At 47.6% G+C, this 21,303-nt stretch overlaps 1 protein-coding gene across 1 annotated transcript; it reads left to right on the top strand.

Annotated features, from left to right (window-relative positions):
* The first annotated feature begins 15,095 nt into the window (after positions 1-15,095).
* On the top strand, positions 15,096-15,473 carry LOC127191013 (multifunctional methyltransferase subunit TRM112-like protein). Its single transcript, XM_051148252.1, is given in 1 exon segment — positions 15,096-15,473. A coding segment is annotated over 1 exon segment (378 nt).
* The last annotated feature ends 5,830 nt before the right edge of the window (positions 15,474-21,303 follow it).

The raw sequence follows: 21,303 nt of genomic DNA, 5'->3' as shown, positions 1-21,303 counted from the left end.
TGAGAATACTCCACAACTTCCTCTCTGAATGCTAGGAATTAAAACCTCCACAGGAGAGTAGGTCACTCAATGAGTAAGAATATTTGCTGTGCAGCCATCAGAACCTGAGTTCAAATCTCCAGGCTCACACTAGAAAATCAATCAATAAATAGAAGTATCACATGATTATAACTAGAAGGTCAGGATGGGAAGACTGTAGGATCGCTGAGGCTTGGCAACTACCAGCCTAGATCCAGGTTCAGTGAGAGACTCTGTCATAAGAGAAAAAGCAGAGAGTGACAATGCAGGACACCCGAAGTTGTCCTTTGGTTTCTACATGCACTCAGGCAAGCACACAAACACACACACACCACACACTCTTACACATACATACATGCATGGGGACACACACACTTTCACACATGCACTCGCGCACGCGCGCGCACACACACACACACACAGGCTGAGAAGTCAGAGTTCTCCTCCTGTGCTGCTGATGGCCAGTTCTGTTCACCAGGGCCATCTTCCACCACCCTTGCATGGCTGAGTACTCTTGAGTCCATCCTGCTGAGCAAAGACCAGTATTTCTATTTTTCAGTTAATGGACAGATAAGAAGATGGCAAAGACACAGTTCTTTCAAAGGCCCTATGAGGACCTGGATTTTTCATTTTTTATTCTTGATGGAATTTTTAGGGATTTTTTTCCATTTTATTTTAATTTTTATATACTCACTGTATTATGTCTGAGCATCACATACATTCAGAGACCAAGGAGGCTAGAAGAGGGCATCAACTCCCCTTGGATCAGAGTTATGAATGGTTGTGAGACTCCACATGGGCCCCCGGGACTCAAACCTGGGTCCTCTAGAAGAGCAACCGACGCTCCCAGCCCCTGAGCCATCTCTGCAGCCCCATGAAGACCTATTTTTAAGTTCTATGTCTTCCCATGACCTGGACCACCTGTTTTATTCTCTGGCATATGTGTTCTGTGTGGAGGGACTGGCTGATATGCTCACGCACATGTGGCAGGCTTGGTCATCCTGCTGCCAGCCCCTTGTGGACTCCCAAGAAGTTCATAGGAATGTACAGTCACCTGCTTCTCGATTATCCCAATTAGCAAAGGGAGTTGAGTAGGAGCCAAGAGGACAAGAATTTGAGGGAGGACAGGTAAAGGGATGTCTGGGAAACCAAAAAAGAAAACAGGTCCAGGTGTAGGGCAGTGGTTAGACAGAATCTGCCAGAGATACAGCACAGCTGGGGCAGTCTCATCCTCTGTTCTGTGTCTGGCGAAAGACTGAGAGCTCTAAACCCACCTCGCCTCATGCCATTGATCCAATGGCTTTGGGAAGCACTGAGAAACAGAAAGGCTAAAGGCGAAGAGCAACGTTAAAGAGGCCCCAGGGAGAGGCAGTTCCTGGAGGCAGCCAGGCACTTTGATCTTCAAGCAAAATACCACTAGCTGGGCCTAGGGACTGGATCAGTAGTAGAGTACTTACCTAGCATACATGCGGGTTCAAGCCCCCAAAATGAACACAGAGAGGGAGAGAGACAGAGACAGAGACAGACAGAGAGAGAGACATGGAGACAGACAGAGAGAGGGAGAGAAGGTGAGAGAGAGATTTTCTTAAAATATCCTTGTAATCAAAGAGCACTTCGGGAACAGGATGGAATGGCAGTGTCTCTATCGCCAGAGTGACTGTAGCCTCTTATTTTACTAAAGGAGTCATTTTGGGCAAATATCTTGGCCTTGCTTATATGATTTTCTCCTGTGAAAGACTGACTAATTATAGACACCTGCATAACATTAGTTACGTTGGTTTGAACAAGGGAAACATTTTTTTTTTTTCATGGAAAGCCGTGGTTCTCAACTTCCCCAGTGCTGCAACCCTTTACCACATGCAGTTCTTCATGTTGTGCTGATCCCCCAATCAAAAAAATTATTTTCGTTGCTACTTTATAACTTTAATTTTGCTACTGTCATGAATCACAATGTAAATAATTTTGGAGCTAGATGTTTGCCAAAGGGCTTGGGACCCACAGTTGAGAGATGCTGGTGGAAAGAAAAAAATCTTCCCAGAGCCTTCTAAGCTTCTGTGACAAGTCCTTAGTCACTGGAGACTTGAAGCTCTATTTTTGTCATGCCATCCTAGCCAGATGGCTTCCAACTTCAGAACAGCTCTTAGGCCAAGATGGCTGCTAAAGCACCAGCCATTGTATTTGAATTCTGGGTAGAAATTAGAAAGAAGAGATAAACAAAAGAAGATACTGATGACTGAGTCAACACACCTTAGAAAGTTTTCCTGGGACTCTCTTCCACCCCCAAGCAATGGTTACCTATGTCACTCTGACCTCCTTGGCTACCTTAACATTACACATTGTCACTTGGAATCTGGCAGAGGAAAAGCAGTTGAGAATACATGATAGGTAGATGGTGTCTGATGCAAACCCTCTGAGGCCGTTAAAGAGTTACAGAAACTAATGCGTGTGTGTGTGTGTGTGTGTGTGTGGTGGGGGTGGGGGAGGGGAGTAGGGGATAGATCCGTGAAAGTCAACGCAATTGGAATTTTCAGATATTTTCACTCTCTCAACAACAGCTCTGTGGAGTGAAAACTGAAGTACAGACAGGTATTACTACCATTGACTGACTGCTGAAGCTGACACCCCAGTTTACATCTGTCCTGGCTTCTGATAAAAGCCCAGGAGAAAGGGGATCCTCTGAGATCTGCTGGGAATCTGTTGAGGAGAGGCCAGCAGGCCAGTGCCTATGGCTACCTCCCCATCTCTGAAGCTGCAGCTTGGGGATATGAGCCTCTCAGGGGCTGAAAGCCTAAACAGTTGTCCCTTGGGTGGGAGCACAGGCAGCTTCTCCTCGTTATCCTCAGCCTCGTGAGTTGTGGCCAGGCTATCCTCTTTGAGATTATGGATGCTTTTAATTTCCCCTTTTACCAAGGGCCTTGGGACCTGAGGCCTTCAGGCATGAGTGCCTACAAATTGCATCTTATTACATTATTAATTACCGTAGGATCTGGAGTGAAATAACTAACACCTTGGCAAGCAAGGTTGGGAAGCAGAAACCTTCCTATTCTTTTCCTCCCTGCTGTGCTCCAGACTACAGAGAAAATATAGGGGTTCATCATCCCAATATATTCTGAGCTCTTTAAGAAAGAGTAAGAAAGATTCCCCTGCAGGTGGTGAGCTGTGATGCACTGAGGCGGGAGTTGCTCTCTGCAAACCAATGACGGGAACAGTATACTGTGTGTCTGGGTACCTCAGGAAAGATGTATGTAGAACCTGAGGTCCAATAATGTTGCTGAAGGGACAAATGTTAGTTTTGAGTAGATTAAGCGCTAAAGAAGAGTCATCACTGGAATTGTCACTATGACCGATATCTGAAAGAGTCACATTGAACAGAGGAAAGCTATCTTTGGGCCTGTGGGTTTGCTAGGCTCCAGTCCATTATCCACTGATCCCATTGTTTGGACCTTGGGCGGGCCATCATGGTAAGAGTGTGAGGCAGAGAAAAACCATCCACCTCATAGCCAAGAAGAAAAGGCAGAAAGGAGGACGGCCCCTGTTCCCCACAATCCCTCTCCAAGACACACACCCAATGACCTAAAGAGTTCCTCCCAGGCCCTACTTCGCAAGGGCTCAATCACCTTTCAGCAGCACCAGTGAAGGAACCAAAGTTTCAACACATTGACCACTGAGTGTATTTAACATCCTAGCTATAGCAGAGTTCGTGAGCTGTTCCCCAGTGTTCCCTCCACTCACTAACCACTTCCTGCCTTCCCAATAGCTGCCTCAACAGAATGTGATGAAAAGACCCTGCTACAGCAGGGACCCCATTATTCCCTTGGTGTCCCCTGTAGAATGGAATCTCTGGTAGACACAGGCTTGCTCTGAAGCTTTCCTGGAGGGTTTTTTTTTTCCATAGCCTCATATGCTATTCTAAGATAGTAAAACAGGAGGTAGAGTTGCTTGTGAGTGTGGCCATTAAAGGTCCATGTTTTAGTCAGTGTTCCACTGCTGTGAAGAGACCCCATGAGCTCAGTAACTCTTATAAAAGAAAGCATTTAACTGAGGCTTCCTTGTGGATTCAGAGGTTTAGTCCGTTGTTACCATAGCTAGGAGCGTGGCGGCACGCAGGCAGACACAGTACTGGAGGATGAGCTGAGAATTTGACATCTAGATCCACAGGCAGCAGGAAGAGAGAGCACTGAGCCTGGCTTTGGCTCAAAGCCCAGCCCCAGTGACATGCTTCCTCCAAAGGCCACACCCACTCTAACAGGCCACACCTCCTAATCCCTTTCAAGTAGTGCCACTCCCTGATGACCAAGCATTCAAATGCATGAGCCTGTGGGATCCATCCTTATCCAAGCCACTATAGGCTGTCAACTTTCCTTAGCTGCAGGTGGTAGCCTCTCCTTTCCCTCACCATCTGAGTGGTTGGACACGGCTAGTTCATGAGGGGCCTGCTCAATTCTGCATGTAGGAAATAATGGCATCTTCCTGTGTCCACTAATGAACATAATCCCTCCCTTTACACTTGCCATGAGGATTGAAGAACATTTGGAGTGGGGCCTGACAATTCATGTTCCTACACTCAGGCTGAGGCCAAAAGATCAGCTCAAGTTTCAGGGCAGCTTAGGCTACAGGGCATGACCTTGTCTTTAGAAAGAGAGTGGAGAGGGATTATAAATACTGTCCAATGGCTGCTGTGGAGCTGCGGACAATTACTGTATATGTCACTCATCCAGCCACTCTCTTAGGTATTGTAAATTAGAACATGGGGTAACTGGGAGCAATAGCCCCTGTGGGGTAAAGTCAAGAATCCATAGCTACTCCTAAGTGGCTCCTGGGACACACCGGGAAGAGACAGGCCCTTCTGACATTCCTGCTGGGTACTACAGCCACCGACAGGCTTTGGAAAAGGCAAGTGTCATACAGAGCTGGTATTCCATCCTGACTTGGGTCTGGTCTCTGGCATTTATAAGTGCATTGCCAGCGAGCTGTTGAATTTCTTAGTCACTTGTCTGCAGGCTGGGGCACATCTTCAGAATCTCTGCTGTCCCAGAATCCTATCCCAGCCAGACTAGGATGGTGCTGTGGTTGGGGAGCTTCACAGAGTCCACAACCCATGGCCCCTACCAGATCTTTACCTAAGGATCTCCTGTGGGGATAGGACAGCTGACCATTCCTGTCCCTAGGTGTGGATGAGCATATGGGAACAGCAATGATGTTCTCACCACAGCCCCAAGAACACAGCACATATTAGGCAGGACCTTGCTTTCTTTGCATAAGGAAAGGCAAGATACCCAGGCCACAGAAAGATGGGCTGACAGGGGCCATTAGTCTCAGGAGTACAAGGACTTAGGTTCCAAAGGGTCAGTGTCCTGGATGCACCTAAGTTTATGCTGTTTCTTGTTCAACTTTTCTGTTATGTATATGAGATACCCAGAAATCCCACCATAGATGCCACTTAGAAAAGTCTGAACACATGCTCTAAACTGGCTGAAACCAGGCACAGTGGCACACATTTATGATTCCAGAGTTCAGAAGGTTTAGGCAGAAGGAGAGTTATAAGTTCAAGGCCAGCCTGGGCTACATAGCTAGAATATATATATATATATATATATATATATATATATATATATATATATATATATATATATATGTGTGTGTGTGTGTGTGTGTGTGTGTGTGTGTGTGTGTGTGTGTGTGTTAACTAAGTTAGCTTTAAAATAGTAACAAGAGCTAAATCTCACCTGAGAAGCTGAGAACCTGGTAGTTATTAAGAGTCATTAGGAGTAGCCCTGCTACAGTTATCTCTTAGAAGGGGGCTGACAACCAGTAGCTACTCAGAACACAGGCAGGGTGCCTCAATAGTCCCAGTTTGATGCCAGAAGCCCTGAAGGTTTCTGGAAAGCCATTGGTCTCTAATTTACTATGAAAGCTTGACTCTGCTGTCAGGGAAGGCTGTGGTAGTAGCGGCAGCAGCAACAGGGCAGATTAATTCTCTGGCAAGACAAAAGCCAAGCAAATGAAAGTTGAGAGACTTTTCCTTCTGATAATACCTTTTCACCTGGGCTGCCACCAGAAGCAGCATCAGGATAGGCCTGCCCACGTGAGTTAAGCCAATCAGGATAGTTCTACAGGTGAGGCTCCCTTGCGTTTCTAATTAGGTGCAAGTTGACGTTAAAACCAACCACAGAACCTTCCTCTCCCCCCGCCCAACTTTAATTCATCTCATTGGTGGAAAAGCAAAGACAGTACAGACAAAGCTTACAACAGTGAGTTAATTTCCTCCCAATCTAAAAATGTACCTAAAGCTTGGCTCCCTGACTGTTCAGAGCTAGTGGATGTTTTAAAACAAAACAAAGCAAACACGCTACTTGCTCTGCCCCATTCCTACCCCTGGGTTCTTCAGCCTGGTACTTTGTGCCTTTCTTGGGCTAATATGTCCATGTCTTAGTTGGGGTTTCTAGTACTGTCAAGAGACACCATGGCCACAGCAACTCTTAGAAAGGAAAGCATTGCATTGGTGCTGACTTACAGGTTCAGAAGTTTAGTCCATTGTCCATCATGCCGGGAAACATGGCAGCACGTAGGCAGACATGGTGCTGCGGAGGTGGCTGAGCGGTCTACATCTGTATCTGCAAGTGGCAGGAAGAGAGAGAGAGAGCCTGGGCCTGGCTTGAGAGTTTGAAGCCTCAAAGCCCGCCCCCAGTGACACACTTCCTCCAACAAGGCCACACCTACTCCAACAGGCCACACCTACTCCAACAAGGCCACACCTCCTAACAGTACCATTCCCTGGTGACCAAATCATTCAAATCAGTGAGGCTATGAAGGCCATTTCTACACAAACCACTCCACTCTACTGGATAGAAAAAAGGCCTTGGGGCATCAATACGTTTTTTATTCACGGACAGGCGTGTGCAAGAAACCTTGAAGACTGCTCTTGCCGTTGCTGCGATTTTGATTTAAGTGTTATTGAGTTGCAATCCCCTGGTCATTTACTAGGTGAGCCCACAAGCCAGGGGCAGAGCCTGGCTTTCAAGGCCGCTCCAGTCCCAATGCACTAATGATACTTTAGAGACACTGAATCCTTGCCGTTTCCAAGCAAAACCTTGTTGCACCAATCCCAGGACTCGAGGGAAACACTCCATCATTACGGAGGCTTTGCTCAGCCAGTCCTCGCTGACAGCCAGCAATCCTCAGCTGAGAGTTTCCTGCCTTAGGGCTCTCTGAGCCATTCCACACTCCCTGCCTGCTTCCCCAGCCAGCAACCCCAGTTTCCCACAGGTTTAGCTCTCAACACCCATTGCAAAGCCAGCCAGTAAAGTGGCCCCTGAGCTGTGCTAATTAGGGTAACCTGGCAAGCTTAGTAAGGACTGTATCCAGTCGCTCATATCATGCCAGAAGCTGAAAGACTTGAGCTGTGCAAGGCCCCCACATTAACCTCACAGCCCCATACTGTCAGCCAAAGAGCCAAAGGTGGTCTCTCCTCATTCGGACTGCCTTGACACAAAACGAAGGATGGAATAGGCTCAGAGCCAAATTTGAATTCCTTTACTTTCTCTTTCTTACATTAGAGTTTTTGTTTTTGTTTTTTGCATTGTATTCTTATGGTAATTACGATAAGTTCTTCACTTTTTAAGGGAACTAATAAAACTGCACAGTGGGCAGCTCAGGGGTAAAGTGTTTTCCACACAACCACACAGACCAGAGTACGAGTCTCTTAGTACCCATGTGGCACCAGACGTGGCTGTAGCCCCAGCACTAGGCAGGAGCAGAGATAGCTGGAAGCCTGAGTTTCCTGCCTAGCCTGCCTAGCCAATCAGCGAGCTCCGGATTGTGAGTGAGACCCTGTCTGAAAACATAGTAATTCAATGCATTATCTACCCAGCTGTTGCACATTTCTTAAGTGTATCATATGGGCCAGGCACAGGCTTGGCACCACACACATAAAGGTGAGCAGGGAATAGTCCCTCCCTTATAGAGCCTTACAATCTAACAGTAAGGGTAATGACTCAATCAATTAGTTAATGCACAAATAAGCACATTGCAATTAACACACTGAAAAACTGTTCCAAGAACCCTTCTCCACTTGTCTCCTGTCATGCTTTGGGGGGTCAGAAAACACTCTGCGTTCACAGGGCCAGGACAATGTTGGAGGTCCCAGGTCTGACCTCTCTTTAAAGTGGAGCTCAGAACCTTGATGAGAAAACTGAGGCTCCAATGTAGAGTAGCTAGCCCAGGATTCTGAAAGAGCTAGAACCACATTGCCTTTCTCTGGGTGCTTTAACTGCTCTCAGTATACATCCTCGACGATAATACCAAGCTCCTTCTGGAAGGCCTAGATTGCCCACACGTGGTGACTGGGTGCAGGTGTGGCCGAGAGCTAAAGTCCCGTCCTGTCCCAGTAGGGTCTTCCTGATGTCCCTCACCTCTGAGAAGCTCTTCTCCGTTCCCAGAGACCCTCCTGCACACACTCATTTCCAGAGCGAGTGAGCTTCTCTCTCGCAGCAAACGGAAGGCCTATGTCTCCGTGGGAGCGGAGATGCTCGCATCCCCAGAACCTTTCTTGGGTTAGAATTTCTAAAGATAGAACAGTGTGGCATCTGGTATGAGACAAGGTACACTAATTCCATTTAAATCCACCAAGATTTTTTTTCCTAATAAATGCTGGCCAGTTTCTCAGCACCCTTAGCTTTCCTCCTTCCCATCCCTCTTTGGCCTGATCCTGGTCTTAATATGAGCAACAGTGCTAGTACCAGGGACATTGAGGGGGGCAGCCACTTGTTCAGGGTACCCAGCATCTCTGTGGTGGCCCAGTCAAGGGCAGGAATAAGCAGCACGCAGAAAAAAGGGGATAGCGACTAATGCTATTGTGAAATCCTGTTGCTTCAGCATTGTGCTGGGAGACTTAAGCAATCTGCACTAAATCCTTGTGCCTTCTCTGTGGAGCCAGTGTCATGACACCTGTTGTATTGACAGTCATCAAGGCTCAGTGAATTCCCCACGATAGCTCAAAGTTGGGGTACGGGAGATATTATCACCCAACCTGGCCTAACAGGCTCGTTAGGTATACATTTGGTGTCACCATAGGTATTGGGTTAAAGTCATTCAATATGTCGGCCTGTCTCTTCCATCAGTTGCCCTGAAATTAGAGCAGTTTCCCCAGGCCTGGAAATCAGCCTGGCTGGGCACAGCTTTGAGTGGGTGACAGATACTCTTTCTATAAATGTGGTACCCGTTTTAGTGTCATGCTACCCCACTACCATTTATTATTCTCTCTGAATGAGGGCGGAAAATGAATAGGTGGTTGTTTGCAGAGCACCTGCCCTGTGGGAGACACTGTCTTAATCTTATCTCATGAGATAGACACATTATTTCTGTTTCATCTCACCATCATGGCAACCCTAAGAGATAAGCATTTCCTTTCCTGCTCACAGATAAGTGAATTTGGGGCTTGGAGAAGTTAAGTAACTTCCTGCATGCTCCACTATATCAAGGGGCTCAGATGAGCCTATCAGCTTCAGAGCTGTAGGGCACGGGTTGGCATTGAGCCATGCCAGGCTCAGCTGCATCTGGATGCAATGATTGATCCAGCAGCAGCTTGTTTGCATGGTTTTTTTTTTCTTCCTTCTGCATCTCAGTCTGCCTTCTAGCAACGCAGGGTAACAGGATCCAGATGGTTAAGGTGACCCCTGACCAGCCAAGCCACAGCTAACTCAGAACATGTGCTTTCCCCAGCACTCGACTCCTAGGTGTGTGAATGTGAACTTTAGTGGCAAGAGCTGCTGGTGGCTAACCTTGGGAGATGCTTGAAGTCTTGACAATGCTCTTCCATATGCTGGTGAGGAAATCTGAGCACTCTCCTGGAGGAGGCCAGGGTGGCAGGACCCAGCCATGGCAAGTGACTTACACTATGCCAGATGAGCGTCACCCACCCTGCCATTTCTGGTAAGTTTGATTCTGTTGATCTCTGAGTGCCCGTCTGAGGCTTCTTCCTTCTGGAGAACTCCTCACCGCCATCTCCTCCTGCTGGCGCATGTCCTTACACACTCGGTAACTGCAGAGCTTGTGAACCATAGCACATATATTCCCACCTCTGATTCTGTGGCCGGTATTCTCTATTGGCCTCATTGAGTCATTTCTGCGAGCAGCCTGCCTTTTGAACCAGCCCATTCTTGAGACAGCTCTCCTCTCTTGGAGCAGAAATGTACCCTCTGGATCAGACTCTTCTGTGGCTTTCATATCTGTGAGGAAAACTATTGTGCCCCTTAGGTCTTTCCCTTCTCCACATAGGGTGTGGAGAACTTCAAATGACGTCTCACAACCTTTTGCCACCCGGTGAGCACAGCTTCTCTGAGTCCCTGTGGACTAGGGTAGGGATTGCCAGCGGCTTACCCCACATAGCCATCAAGGGATGGCAGCGAACGGGGCCATTCATATTGTGCCGGGGCATGGACATCACAAAGGTGTCAATGGTGTTATTTTAGCAGCAGCTCACAGAACTCTGAAATAATCTGTTACCCTTGATAATTACCAGGTCTCATTAAAATCAAGTCCAAACTAAGAAACATACAAACTAACTAACAGTGGTTTAAAACAAAACAAAACAAAACCCACTTTTCTGTGCTAATGGATTACATCTGTTACAAGGGGCTCGGCGTTATGAGAGATGAGGTCTGAGCAGAACGTCTGTTCTTTACCTCAGGCTGTGGTGTAAATGAGGAGCCGGCAGAGCTACCCAAGTGTCAGGCAGGCTCAGCAGGTGCCATTTTTGCTTCAGAGGAGGAGCAGGTGTGGGACAGGGGTGGCGAGGGATGCGAGAGCTGAGGGGAGCAAAGAGCAGGAGGACTCTATTGCGATCAACTACTAGCTGAGCATATTAGATGGGAAATTCTAGAAAATGTGTAACTGACAAATTCCATGTCTCATATCATTCTGTGTGGCACGAGAGAGCCTTGCTTTGTTCTCCTTTCTTCCAGATGGAGACACTCATTCCTTTGTCCCGCATTGCTACCTGGTATAGGCTACCCACCATAAATCACCTGTTGGGGTGTTGGTGCCACTGTGGTTGTGCTGGAGTGGTCCTTATCTCACATGGTAATAGGTGCAGAGCACAAGGGTGGTGAGGCTGGCAATGGAGACATGCAGAAGAGATGCTATAAATCGCTATCAAGGTGAACATTCTCCACTTAACAAGGAAAGGAAAAAAAAAAAAAACCCAAGTATGCTGAGGTTGCTAAGATTTACAGTAAGAGCAAGTGTTCGATCTGTGAAGTTGTGAAGAAGGAAAGAGGAACGCTTGCTAGTCTTCTATCACACCTTGAGCTGCTGAATTTCAGTCACAGTGCATGAGAAGCATTTAGTTAAGATGGAGAAGGGATCGCATTGTGTATGTATAGGGAAGGAGAGTCGCAGCGTGTATTTGGGCTGGGTACTATATTGTAATTCTAGGCTTGGAAACGCATCCACCATGGAACAGGGAGGAGGCTGCATAACAAGGATTCCTCAGAGCAACATGGTGAGAGAGTTATTATCATCCCCATGCTATGATGAGAAGAACGGGGCCTTAAGGGACAGGACACAGCTGTTCTGTTTGCTCTGGATTCACATCCCTCCCCTTCACTATACTATTCTTCTACTTGGTATTTTTTTTTTATTTATATGTGACAATCTCAGGTATTTAGGTTATTGTATGGTCCCTGAGACATCCTCCCCCATCATGGCTTTGACCCCTGCCACCTTAGCCACCTACCCCAGAAGCAAGGCATCTAGGGGCATGTGTTGATTAATGAAGAGATGTGCTTTAGGAGCTCGGCAGATGACAGCCTTTCCCACAGCCCTCTCAGAACTCTGGAGTAATCAAAATCTGCCTCCACCCACTGCTCAGAGAGGGTGGGTAAGAGGGTCATAAACGAAAGATGTTGGGCATAGTGACATCATTATTATGGTTAGTATTAAAACCATAGCGATTACTGAAGTAGCTTCTGGCTTTACAGACCCCACAAGTCACTTGGGAGTCTTGGCTCATCCTCCTTGGTCTTTTAGCTCTCTGCATGGCCCTGTCCTCTGTGCTTGAGGCAGCGAGCTGAGCAGGTGCCAGATCGTGACCGAACCTGGCATTGGAAAGATCTAGTAGTCAACTCTGTTTTCTTTTGCTGAGGTTTATTGTTTGCCCCTGTCTTTAAATGTCAACACTAGGTCTGCCTTAGTTGTATATGTATGTATTATAAAATGTGGGGCCAAAAGCAGGTGGCAGGAGAGAGCCCAGTGATTTTACATCTGATCTGTAGTCATTCAAGTGTCTCATATTCCCAAAGGAACCGGTTTGGGCAGCTACTAAAAAGAAAGCTGACAGCAGCAATGAAGCCCTACCCTATGGGAGTGAGGAAAAGGGTGATTCAAGACAGGGATTCCTAGAACCTAACAACTGGGAGCCGTGGTTCCCGAACTTGGGCACACATCACCATTGACTAGGGTGCTTATGACAGAAGAGTTTCTGGGAGAGCCCAAGTGCAGGAGCTCACACTTCATTACTCACTGTGACAAAGATGGTGCTTAGAACTTTCTAGAAACATCCTTTGGTCCTCATGACTCCTCCAGCAAGCCAGGCTCATCTCGGCGTGGTCCAGGTGAAGGAGGATAGTGACACATGTAAGGGGCTGAGTTAAGACTGGAAGAGTCCGGTTCTTTCCTGTTCCAGTTTTGGGAAGTTTATGAAGGACTAGATGGGAATGGCATTTTTTTGAGCAAGAGTTGAAAGCCTGGGGGCCATACTTAGAGCACCTGGGGGGCACAGCCCACCTGTCCAGTGGCATTCATTTAGTGAGCTGGCTTTCTCTGTCCACTGTTTTGCTGGATCCCATGAGCCCACTGACAGCAGAGGCTGAAGAGGAGAGGAAGTCCTCAAGGGTCCCCGGGTTGTTCTGAGAAGCGTGCCCCCACCCAGCACCATGAGATCAACATTACCGTAGGTCTCCATCTGTCCATCAGTTCACGGTGTGCCAACTTCTATAGAAAGTGCTCTGGGTTGATTGTGACATGTCTTCTATGAGCTCATGCATTCAGCATGTGATCACTAGCTTGTGGCACTGTTTGGGGTGTTTTTGGAGCCTTTTCTCAGCTTTCTGGCTCAGCCATGGTGCAAGGAGTTCTGGCATGTGCTCCACTCTGAATCCACCATGATGGATTGAGGTCCCAGAAAACCAGGAGCCCGAATACAGACAGGTTGCTTATGCACCGGGTATTTTGTAACAGCAAAGAGAAAAGTAGGACTGGAAGGTCTTGGTCCTTGAATTTATGTGGTGGATTCAAGGGAGGCTCGGCCAGTGAAATCAACTGAGTCTCAGAAAGGAGCCATAGCAGACTCGGCCTTTGTTGTTCCGCTTTTCTCATCATGGTCTGGGCCTCTGCTCATGCGTTCTGTGTGGGCTTCTCATTTGCAAACCTGTTTCCATCAATTTTGCTGTCTCTGAGCCCTACCCGACAGTTTTTCACTTCACATATTTGAAATCAAGTCATACGTTTTAAAAAAGTTACCGATAGTTGTTTAGAAAAGAAACCTCTGTGCTAATTTATATCTATTTCTTGGTGAACAGCACAGAAATCCTCAAGCCTAGGAGCTAGGCAGGAATGGAATTTTATCACTCAAATTGTCTGCACAGCCCCATGGGACAGACGGCTGGGTGGCTGGGTGGGTAGGGGTCTTCTCAGCTGAAAGGGGTGAGTGGAGACAGAGGGAAGGGCATATCTGGATGATCTGTAGACTACAAGCCGCACCTTAGGAAACACTGCTAGGTCCACACCAGCCAGTCCAGGGTTTTGGAAGGCACTATATTGATCTGCCCCTCTGAGCACCCAGTGGCCTTGCTCTTGGTCTGCCTGGACACCCAACCCTTTCCTCTAGAGGTTGTGTGTGTGGCCTCTTGCTGATGCCGTCTTAAACAGCCCAGAGCATGTTATAGGTTCCCAAGCTTTATTTCAAAGGCAAGCCTGAGCAGAGAGACTGGTGGGTGGATACCTGTGTCCTCCCAGTGTACAACTGAGTCAGTTTTCTTTATAAAATATAATTTGGGGGACCGGCAAGATGGCTTAGTGGGTAAAGGCACTTTCTGCTGAGTCTGACAACTTGTGCTTGGCTCTCAGGATCCACATGTTGAAGAAGAGAAGCAACGAAGAGGTGTTTCCTGATATCCATATGTGCACTGTACCACAGGTGCATGCAAGACCAGATGACAAGACCAGGCAGGCATGCTGGAGCCCTGCTCCTGGCTAGAGTGGGCTTAGGCTGTGAGCGTACAAAGCGGGCCTTCCTCTGAAGAAGCCAGTCCTCTAGAGTGGAGGCTGGGGCACCAGAAACATGATGCCACTCAATATTTACAGCCTCCTCACTTCCATCAGCTCACAGGTTCTAGGGTTTCCTCAGAACCCTGAAGCAGACCATGTTACTATGACTTACCCACACCAGGTCTCATGTATCCTAGGGTGTTCTCAAACTTGCTTGTGTAGCCAAAGCTAGCCTTGAATTCTTGATCCTGAGTGCTCTACCTCCTGAGTGCTCAGATCATACGCATAAACACATACACCATTATCCACTTTAAAAAGCCAATAAAGTTACAAATAAAATAAAAACAAATAAACTTCCAAATAAAATAAAAGCAAACAAACTTAAAAAGTAAAAATGTTAGAATACATGTAAATACACGTAGAATTTTGGAGTAAGGTTCATATGTAGAGTTTTGTTACCTGACACAATCTTGTGACAGCTTTACCTCACAACTGAGGCCTAGGGTTAAGAACTTCCCTACAACTTACAGAGTGCAGATTCAGACCCAGGTCTGTTGTAGCTTGTACATCTCAGCTCTACACCATTTAGCAATGAGGGCAACACAGGTTTGGCTATTGAATATATGGCAGAGGTGAATGAATGAGTGAGCAAAAGACATGACACAGAATGTTGTCCTCCCCTATTATCTAAGTCCTGTCTGAATGGGTGACAAAATGCTAGCCCTCATTCAGTAGGTGGGAGTGATTATAGGGAAGTTTAAGCATGTAGCCAGCACTTCCGATTCTGGTCCCTCGAGCTCCAGCATGGTAACATGTAACTGCTCACCCAGCATCTCCTGAGCTAGCATGTGCGAGGTGTGGACACAAGTGGCTTCCCGCTGTGTCTGCTGGATACTGAGGTCCTCATCAACCCTGTGGAGTTCAACTTGGATTTTGTGGCACAGATCTCTAAAGTGGAGTGGGCGGCGCTTGTGCAGGCTGCTGACACCTTAAACCTGGCCGAGGTATCCAAAGTGCCTACTGAAGGTTATGAGCAGGACTGCCAGAGGTTTTTGAGGAAGATGCACCATGCGTTGCTTGAGGTTCATGGACTGGAGGGCACCCTGCAATGCCTAGAAACTGGTCATCTTTTCTCCATCAGCCATGGGGTCCCCAATATGCTGCTGGATGATAAGGAGACTGAGACGTAACCTTGCTAGCCACGCTTTGGCATTTGGTGACCATGTGTATCTGTTGTCTAGTCTGTATATATGTCATGTGTGACCCGAATGATCCTCCCCCCTGTCCCCCCTGCTGCAGTGACTCACAGACCACCATGTACTTAAGCTCCATAGTATATTTTTCCTCCTTAAAGGCTAAAAACCAAATAATAATAATAATAATAATAATAATAATAATAATAATAAGAAGAAGAAGAAGAAGAAGAAGAAGAAGAAGAAGAAGAAGAATGCAGCCAGGGTAAAGTACCGGGGTGTAGTTCAGTTGACTGTGTGACTGTGTGCTTGCCTAGTGTTTTGCACAAAGCTCTTGTTTTAATCTCCAGCACCACGTAAACCTGTCACGGTAGTCCATGCCTGTAATCCCAGCACTCAAGAGGTGTAGTTTAGAATTTCAGGAACTCAAGGCTTGCCTTGCTTACCTAGCAAATTTGAGAAAGTCCTGGGATGCATGAAACGTTGAAGAGTGTGGAAGCGAGAGGCACGTAAATACACCAAGATCGTGCCTCTGGTGCCTCAGCCTCCGCTCAGAGGCCTGGCCTCTTGCAAGGAAGGCCTACTTTGTGCTCTCATAGTCTAAGCCCATTCTAGTGAAGATCAGGAACCTGTGATTGCCTGCACAGTCCAGTCATCCAGGCTGAGGTCAGTCGTGTTATTCCTTTGTCCATTCATACACAGCAGGGCAAAGCTTGGCCCCATAGTCTGACTTGATAGATGGTTCCATGGTGAAGCGGGCATGGTGGTACTTCCCTTTCTGGGATCCCTTTCCCCCTACTGTAAACATCCCATCGTTGGATTACCTACTTGGCTTTGTTTTCCAACACGACATTCTCCAGTCTAGAACCCAGTCAGACTGGTGGGGTTTGCAGATATGGCCATTCGGCTCTTTTGTCCTTTGGTTCCTGCAGGTGACTCCTGACCCAGCTGGGAGAGTGAGCCATCTCTTCTGCCCAGACAGCAAGCCTTGGAAATTATTCAGGAATAACAAACAGACCAGAAACATTTGCATAAGGAATCACACAGAACAATACATGTTATTTAAGCCGTCTCTGGTTGGCAACAGAAGCAGAAAGCAGCTGAGATGAATCTGCATTGCAGATCAGCCTTATTCGGAGCAAGCAGGCTACTGTTAGGGGTGGGGCACTGCTTGAGGCAGGGAGAGAAGAAAGCATCCTTGTCCGGGCACTCCTTCCCAAGCCTAGTCTCCTTGCCCGCCTTTCTACTGCTCACAGGCACTTTTCTCATTTCTCTCCTTCCCTCCCTTCTTCTAAGATCAATGGAAGCAATTTGTCTTCCAGTGTGACTACAGCTTATGAATTCTTTGTCCTACTCTAATCCTTTAAATTATCCACATAATAAAATATGTATCCAGTGATTTCAGGTCATAATTTGATCTTCTAGGGGTAACGGGGAGAGGAGGGAGCTAAAACCAGACGTTCTCCGGGTTTGTTCCTCTCCATTTGTCTTTATTTGTCATCATTTAGTGCTTAGCCATCTCCCTCTTTCTGCTCCTGTGCGCATCGTACTTCCCGGGCGGTCCTGGGCCCTGGGCGCGGGAAGGGGTACTGCCAGGAGCCTGGGTCTGAGGGATTGTACTTGAGGTCTATGAGACGAGGCCACCCTCAGTCTCTCACTTGTTCTGGCACTGATGGTGCCCTCCCTCCAAGAGCAGCACCTGGCTTTCATCTTCGCAGAGCAACCAGGATGAAGATGGTCTCTAACTCCTAAAGGTCACAGGAGGTCTTTAAACACCCAGATCTCCCAGTCACAGGTGGTAAAGAGGTGACAATTCAGTGTTTACCAATGAAAGTTGACCCTGCCACCCCCCCCCCATAAAATCGAAGGGCAGTGTCACTCCGTTGGGTCTGGAGAGAAGTATCAACAGTACACCAAGATCCCAGATGCTGACTGCTCCCAAAGTCATTGAAGGCTGGACTTGCCTGATGCCTGAGATGCCCCCTCTCACCTGCCTGGACCTACTTGGAGCGTGAAACCTGCAAGCCCCAACCCCCATCCCCTGCGTACACACACCTTGCTCCATTACTGGAACTTTGAAGATGCTGGATAAATGCCCCCCTCACCAAGCTATAATCCTACCCCTTCTGTTAGTTAACCTCTTATTTTGAAATATAGTCTCACTGAGTTTCCCAGGTAGGCCTTGAACTTGTGATCCTCCTGCTTTGGCACTCTGAAAAGCTGAGATAATAGTCTGTATTACCTTAGATGGGGAGGTTTTCTATAATTTGCATTGGTCCTGTTGGGGCCAGAGAGATGCCTCAGCCATTAAGTACACCTACTGTTCATTCACAGGACCTGGATTCAGTTCTCAGCACCCACATGGTGGCTCACAACCAGCTGTAACTCCAGGCCCACGTGTCTCAGTGCCTTATTATGACCTCCACAGGCACCAGGTACACATAGGGTACACACACACACACACACACACACACACACACACACACACACACACAAAAGCAAACATTCATCCACATAAAAATAAATAAACAAACAAAATCTTCAAAAAGCAAAAAGCTTGGCCCTGCCCTCGTCAGTATTCTGGTGACATGTATTCTAGCTTCCAAAGTGCCCTTGCTTGTCTTCTGGTGACTTGGGGCATCCTAGGAAGACAGGTTTTTGTTTTGTTTTTTTTTGGAACCCACCCTCAAGCCTTAGGCTGAAGGTAAAAGTCACACACACACACACACACACACACACACACACACACACACACCCACTGCCAAGTAGGCAAAGGCCAGGAAGGAATTCCTAAGACAGATCAGCCCCCTGCCTCAGCCTCCTATGGGGAGTCTCCCTTCTCAGCTGACTCTTGTCTATATTTTACCACATGTCTATACTCCACCGTCTGTGTAAACCCTTCAGTGACAGAGGGGCTGGAGGAATCTGCCGAATGAGAAACGTGTTTGGAAAGGAGGCAGTGAAAGTGGAGGTTCAGTCGTCGAGGTGGGGGCGATGAGGCTGTTGGCCTGGGGTGATAGGGATTTGGGATTCTTCAGGGAAATCTGTAGTGTCTTGGAACAGTGGATTGTGTTGTAGTTAACCATGGGTGACAGAAGGCATACATGTACACTAGCAGAGAGGTGGCAACCAGGCCAGGGAGGATTGGGGGAATTAGATGAAACCAGGAATAACCGAGTCAGGCCCAGCCTTCCCTATCTGGAACACACCCAGAGAACACAGTCTTTATGTAACTCATTTGAAGGCAAAACCTGCCCTGAGCTATGGCTATTTATAGTGTTTTATTTATCCAGCCTGGCGTGAATATTCATGCCCTGCACTGCAGAAGTATTAATGTGCCTGATGGCAGAGAATCTGCCTAGGCGCCCAGGGCAGTACACACGGAGGGGAGAAGCATCATGTCACTGTCCCCAAACCTGGACCCTTACCAAATCCAAAGCCCATCAGGCCCTGTAGGGCTGAGTGAAGCGCATGGGCTCTGTAACTTGTGAGAACACCCTGTATGAGGGCACTGTGACAGGGGACCGAGGAGCAGGCACAGAGGGGTCAGGTCCTGTCAGATTGGGAATGAGGAAAGGAAAGAGTGAGGAGGGTTTAGACTGCATGCAGGCCTGGAATGTGAGAAGTTCATGAGTAGGCATTTTCTATCAAAAACTGTACATAATAGACTGTCGATTGCTTTCTCTCCCCAGAGAAAACAGGCTCATATCATAGATGTTCAGCCAGGACCAGAGTGGTCTGCTGAGGGCTGACCACATATGACATGGTAGCTGAGTTTGCCTCTCGCCTCCTATGCCTGTCTTGAGTAATGGGACTGCCTCTTCTGAAGAGTTTCAAAGCACAGGCATTAGGAAGCAAGGATAGCTAAGTTCTGCAGATCCTGTGCCCTAAGAAAGCCTGAGGAGGTGACCAGAGGTGAGGACCACAGCCTGGAAAGGAGAGGTGGAAGGTTCAGAGTGGCTGAGCTTCAGGGTCCTGTGGGAGACTGCAGAGCTGAAAAGCACATGCTGTGGGGACAAGACACAAGAGGAGGAGAGAGAGAGGGGCCTAACGAGGAGGAGGAGGAGGAGGAGGAGGAGGAGGAGGAGGAGGAGGAGAGGAGGAGAGGGGCCTAACAAGGAAGGTGTGATGACAGAGGGCTGCAGCCCTGCCTCCCCCACTCTCTGGTTCTGTGCTTTGGGACAAGAGTCTTGACTTCTCTGTGCCTCGTCCTGTAAAATAAACATACAAAGACTGCCCCCCTTGTAGGACTATCAGTGAAGATAAGGGGTTTCTGGATGCAGACAAGGGGCCCTGAAATATGCTCTATTCAGTATAAATGAGACCAGCCATTGGACAAGATGAGCTCTGACACATGTTGTGACTTGGACAATGAAAATATGCTGAATAAAGTAAGCTAGACAGAAACCCAAAGAACAAAGAACAAAACAAAACAAAATGAAAAACAGTACTGCATGATTCTACTTTAATAGATATCTAGAGCATGCAAATTCATAGAGACAGAATGTTAAAAAAAAATTAAAGGCTTCCAGGGCTGGGGGAGAGAGTATTGGGGGTGGGGTAGGGTTAGAGCTTAATGTGGGACATGGTCTTCATTTGGTGAGAATGTGAGAATCCCATGCTTGTCATTAATGCTACTGAAGTATACACCTAAAAATGGTTAAAATGACAAATTTTATGTCACATCTATTTTACCACAGTTTGAAGAATTAATAACATAGTAGACTAAAACCTTTTGAATTGTGCACTTTAAATGGGTGGATTACATGGCGTGGGAATAACAGCTCCAAAGGTTGCGTGAGAAAGGCAGTGGAAGGAGGAGAGAAAGGTGTGTGTGTGTGTGTGTGTGTGTGTGTGTGTGTGTGTGTGTGTGTGTGTGTGTGCGCGCGCGCATGCGTGCATGCATGCACACTCTTGTGGGGGGCAGGGGTGGGTGGGTGGGAGGGGAGGTTGTCTTCTACAGTCCTGGCAGCTTGCCTCAGCCTTGGGCCTGTGCTTTCTAGGTTTTAAACTTTATGGCCTTGAACATGGCTTTCAATTCTTCTCATAGGGAGACACTGCTGACCCTGGTAGGTTAAGCGGCCCCATCTCCTTGGGGCTTTTCCAGGCATCCACAGTACTCAGAAAGTATCTGATGTCTTGTTTGGACCTCAGCCTCAGGTCTTCTGCTCCCACGTAGCTGATGCCTGGTGGGACCCAGGTCTGCAGAGGGTCTCAGGAAGCATTTTGCCAAGACACATAGTGACACTCTTCCCAAGAGCTTTTCTGCTCCCTCAGCTTTTGGGCTGCATATAGTTCTTGTATAGTCTGTCAGCACTGTCCCAAACTGTGAGGCCAGACTGGGGTTCCTCAAAGCCAAGGAATTCACGTGGCAGTGGTGCACATGCCTGGTCCCCTCAAGGTGTTGTGACATCCTCTGTCATTCCTTGTCTCTCCATTCTACCAGCCTCCCACACCTTAGATTGGTCTCTCCAAGGAGAGACTCTTGGAAATTCTTGCTGCTAAAGAGCACTTTCAAGTTAGAGCTGAGCTGGACCTATGCTAGAGACCATTCAGGGCAACCTCTCCTGGCCAACTTTACTGAGGTAGATAGAACAGGGCAGACTGGATCTTTTGCCCATTCACTTCCGGTACAGTTGTTCCTCCCCGGCAGCCTGCTCTGCTTTCCTCCCCACGCCCCTCTTTTCATTCCAAGCTAAAAACAAAACATCTTTTCCCCTAGGACTCATATATCTAAAATGTTTGGAGACTGTTGTCATGTCACCCCATGGCACTGCTCGGCCCAAGGATCCAGCAGTGTGTATCTGGAGGCTTTTCCCCCTCCAGA

The sequence above is a fragment of the Acomys russatus genome, chromosome 6 (assembly GCF_903995435.1).
Source record: "Acomys russatus chromosome 6, mAcoRus1.1, whole genome shotgun sequence".
In the NCBI taxonomy this organism is placed as follows: Eukaryota; Metazoa; Chordata; class Mammalia; order Rodentia; family Muridae; genus Acomys; species Acomys russatus.
This window is presented reverse-complemented; position numbering and strand designations above follow the sequence as displayed.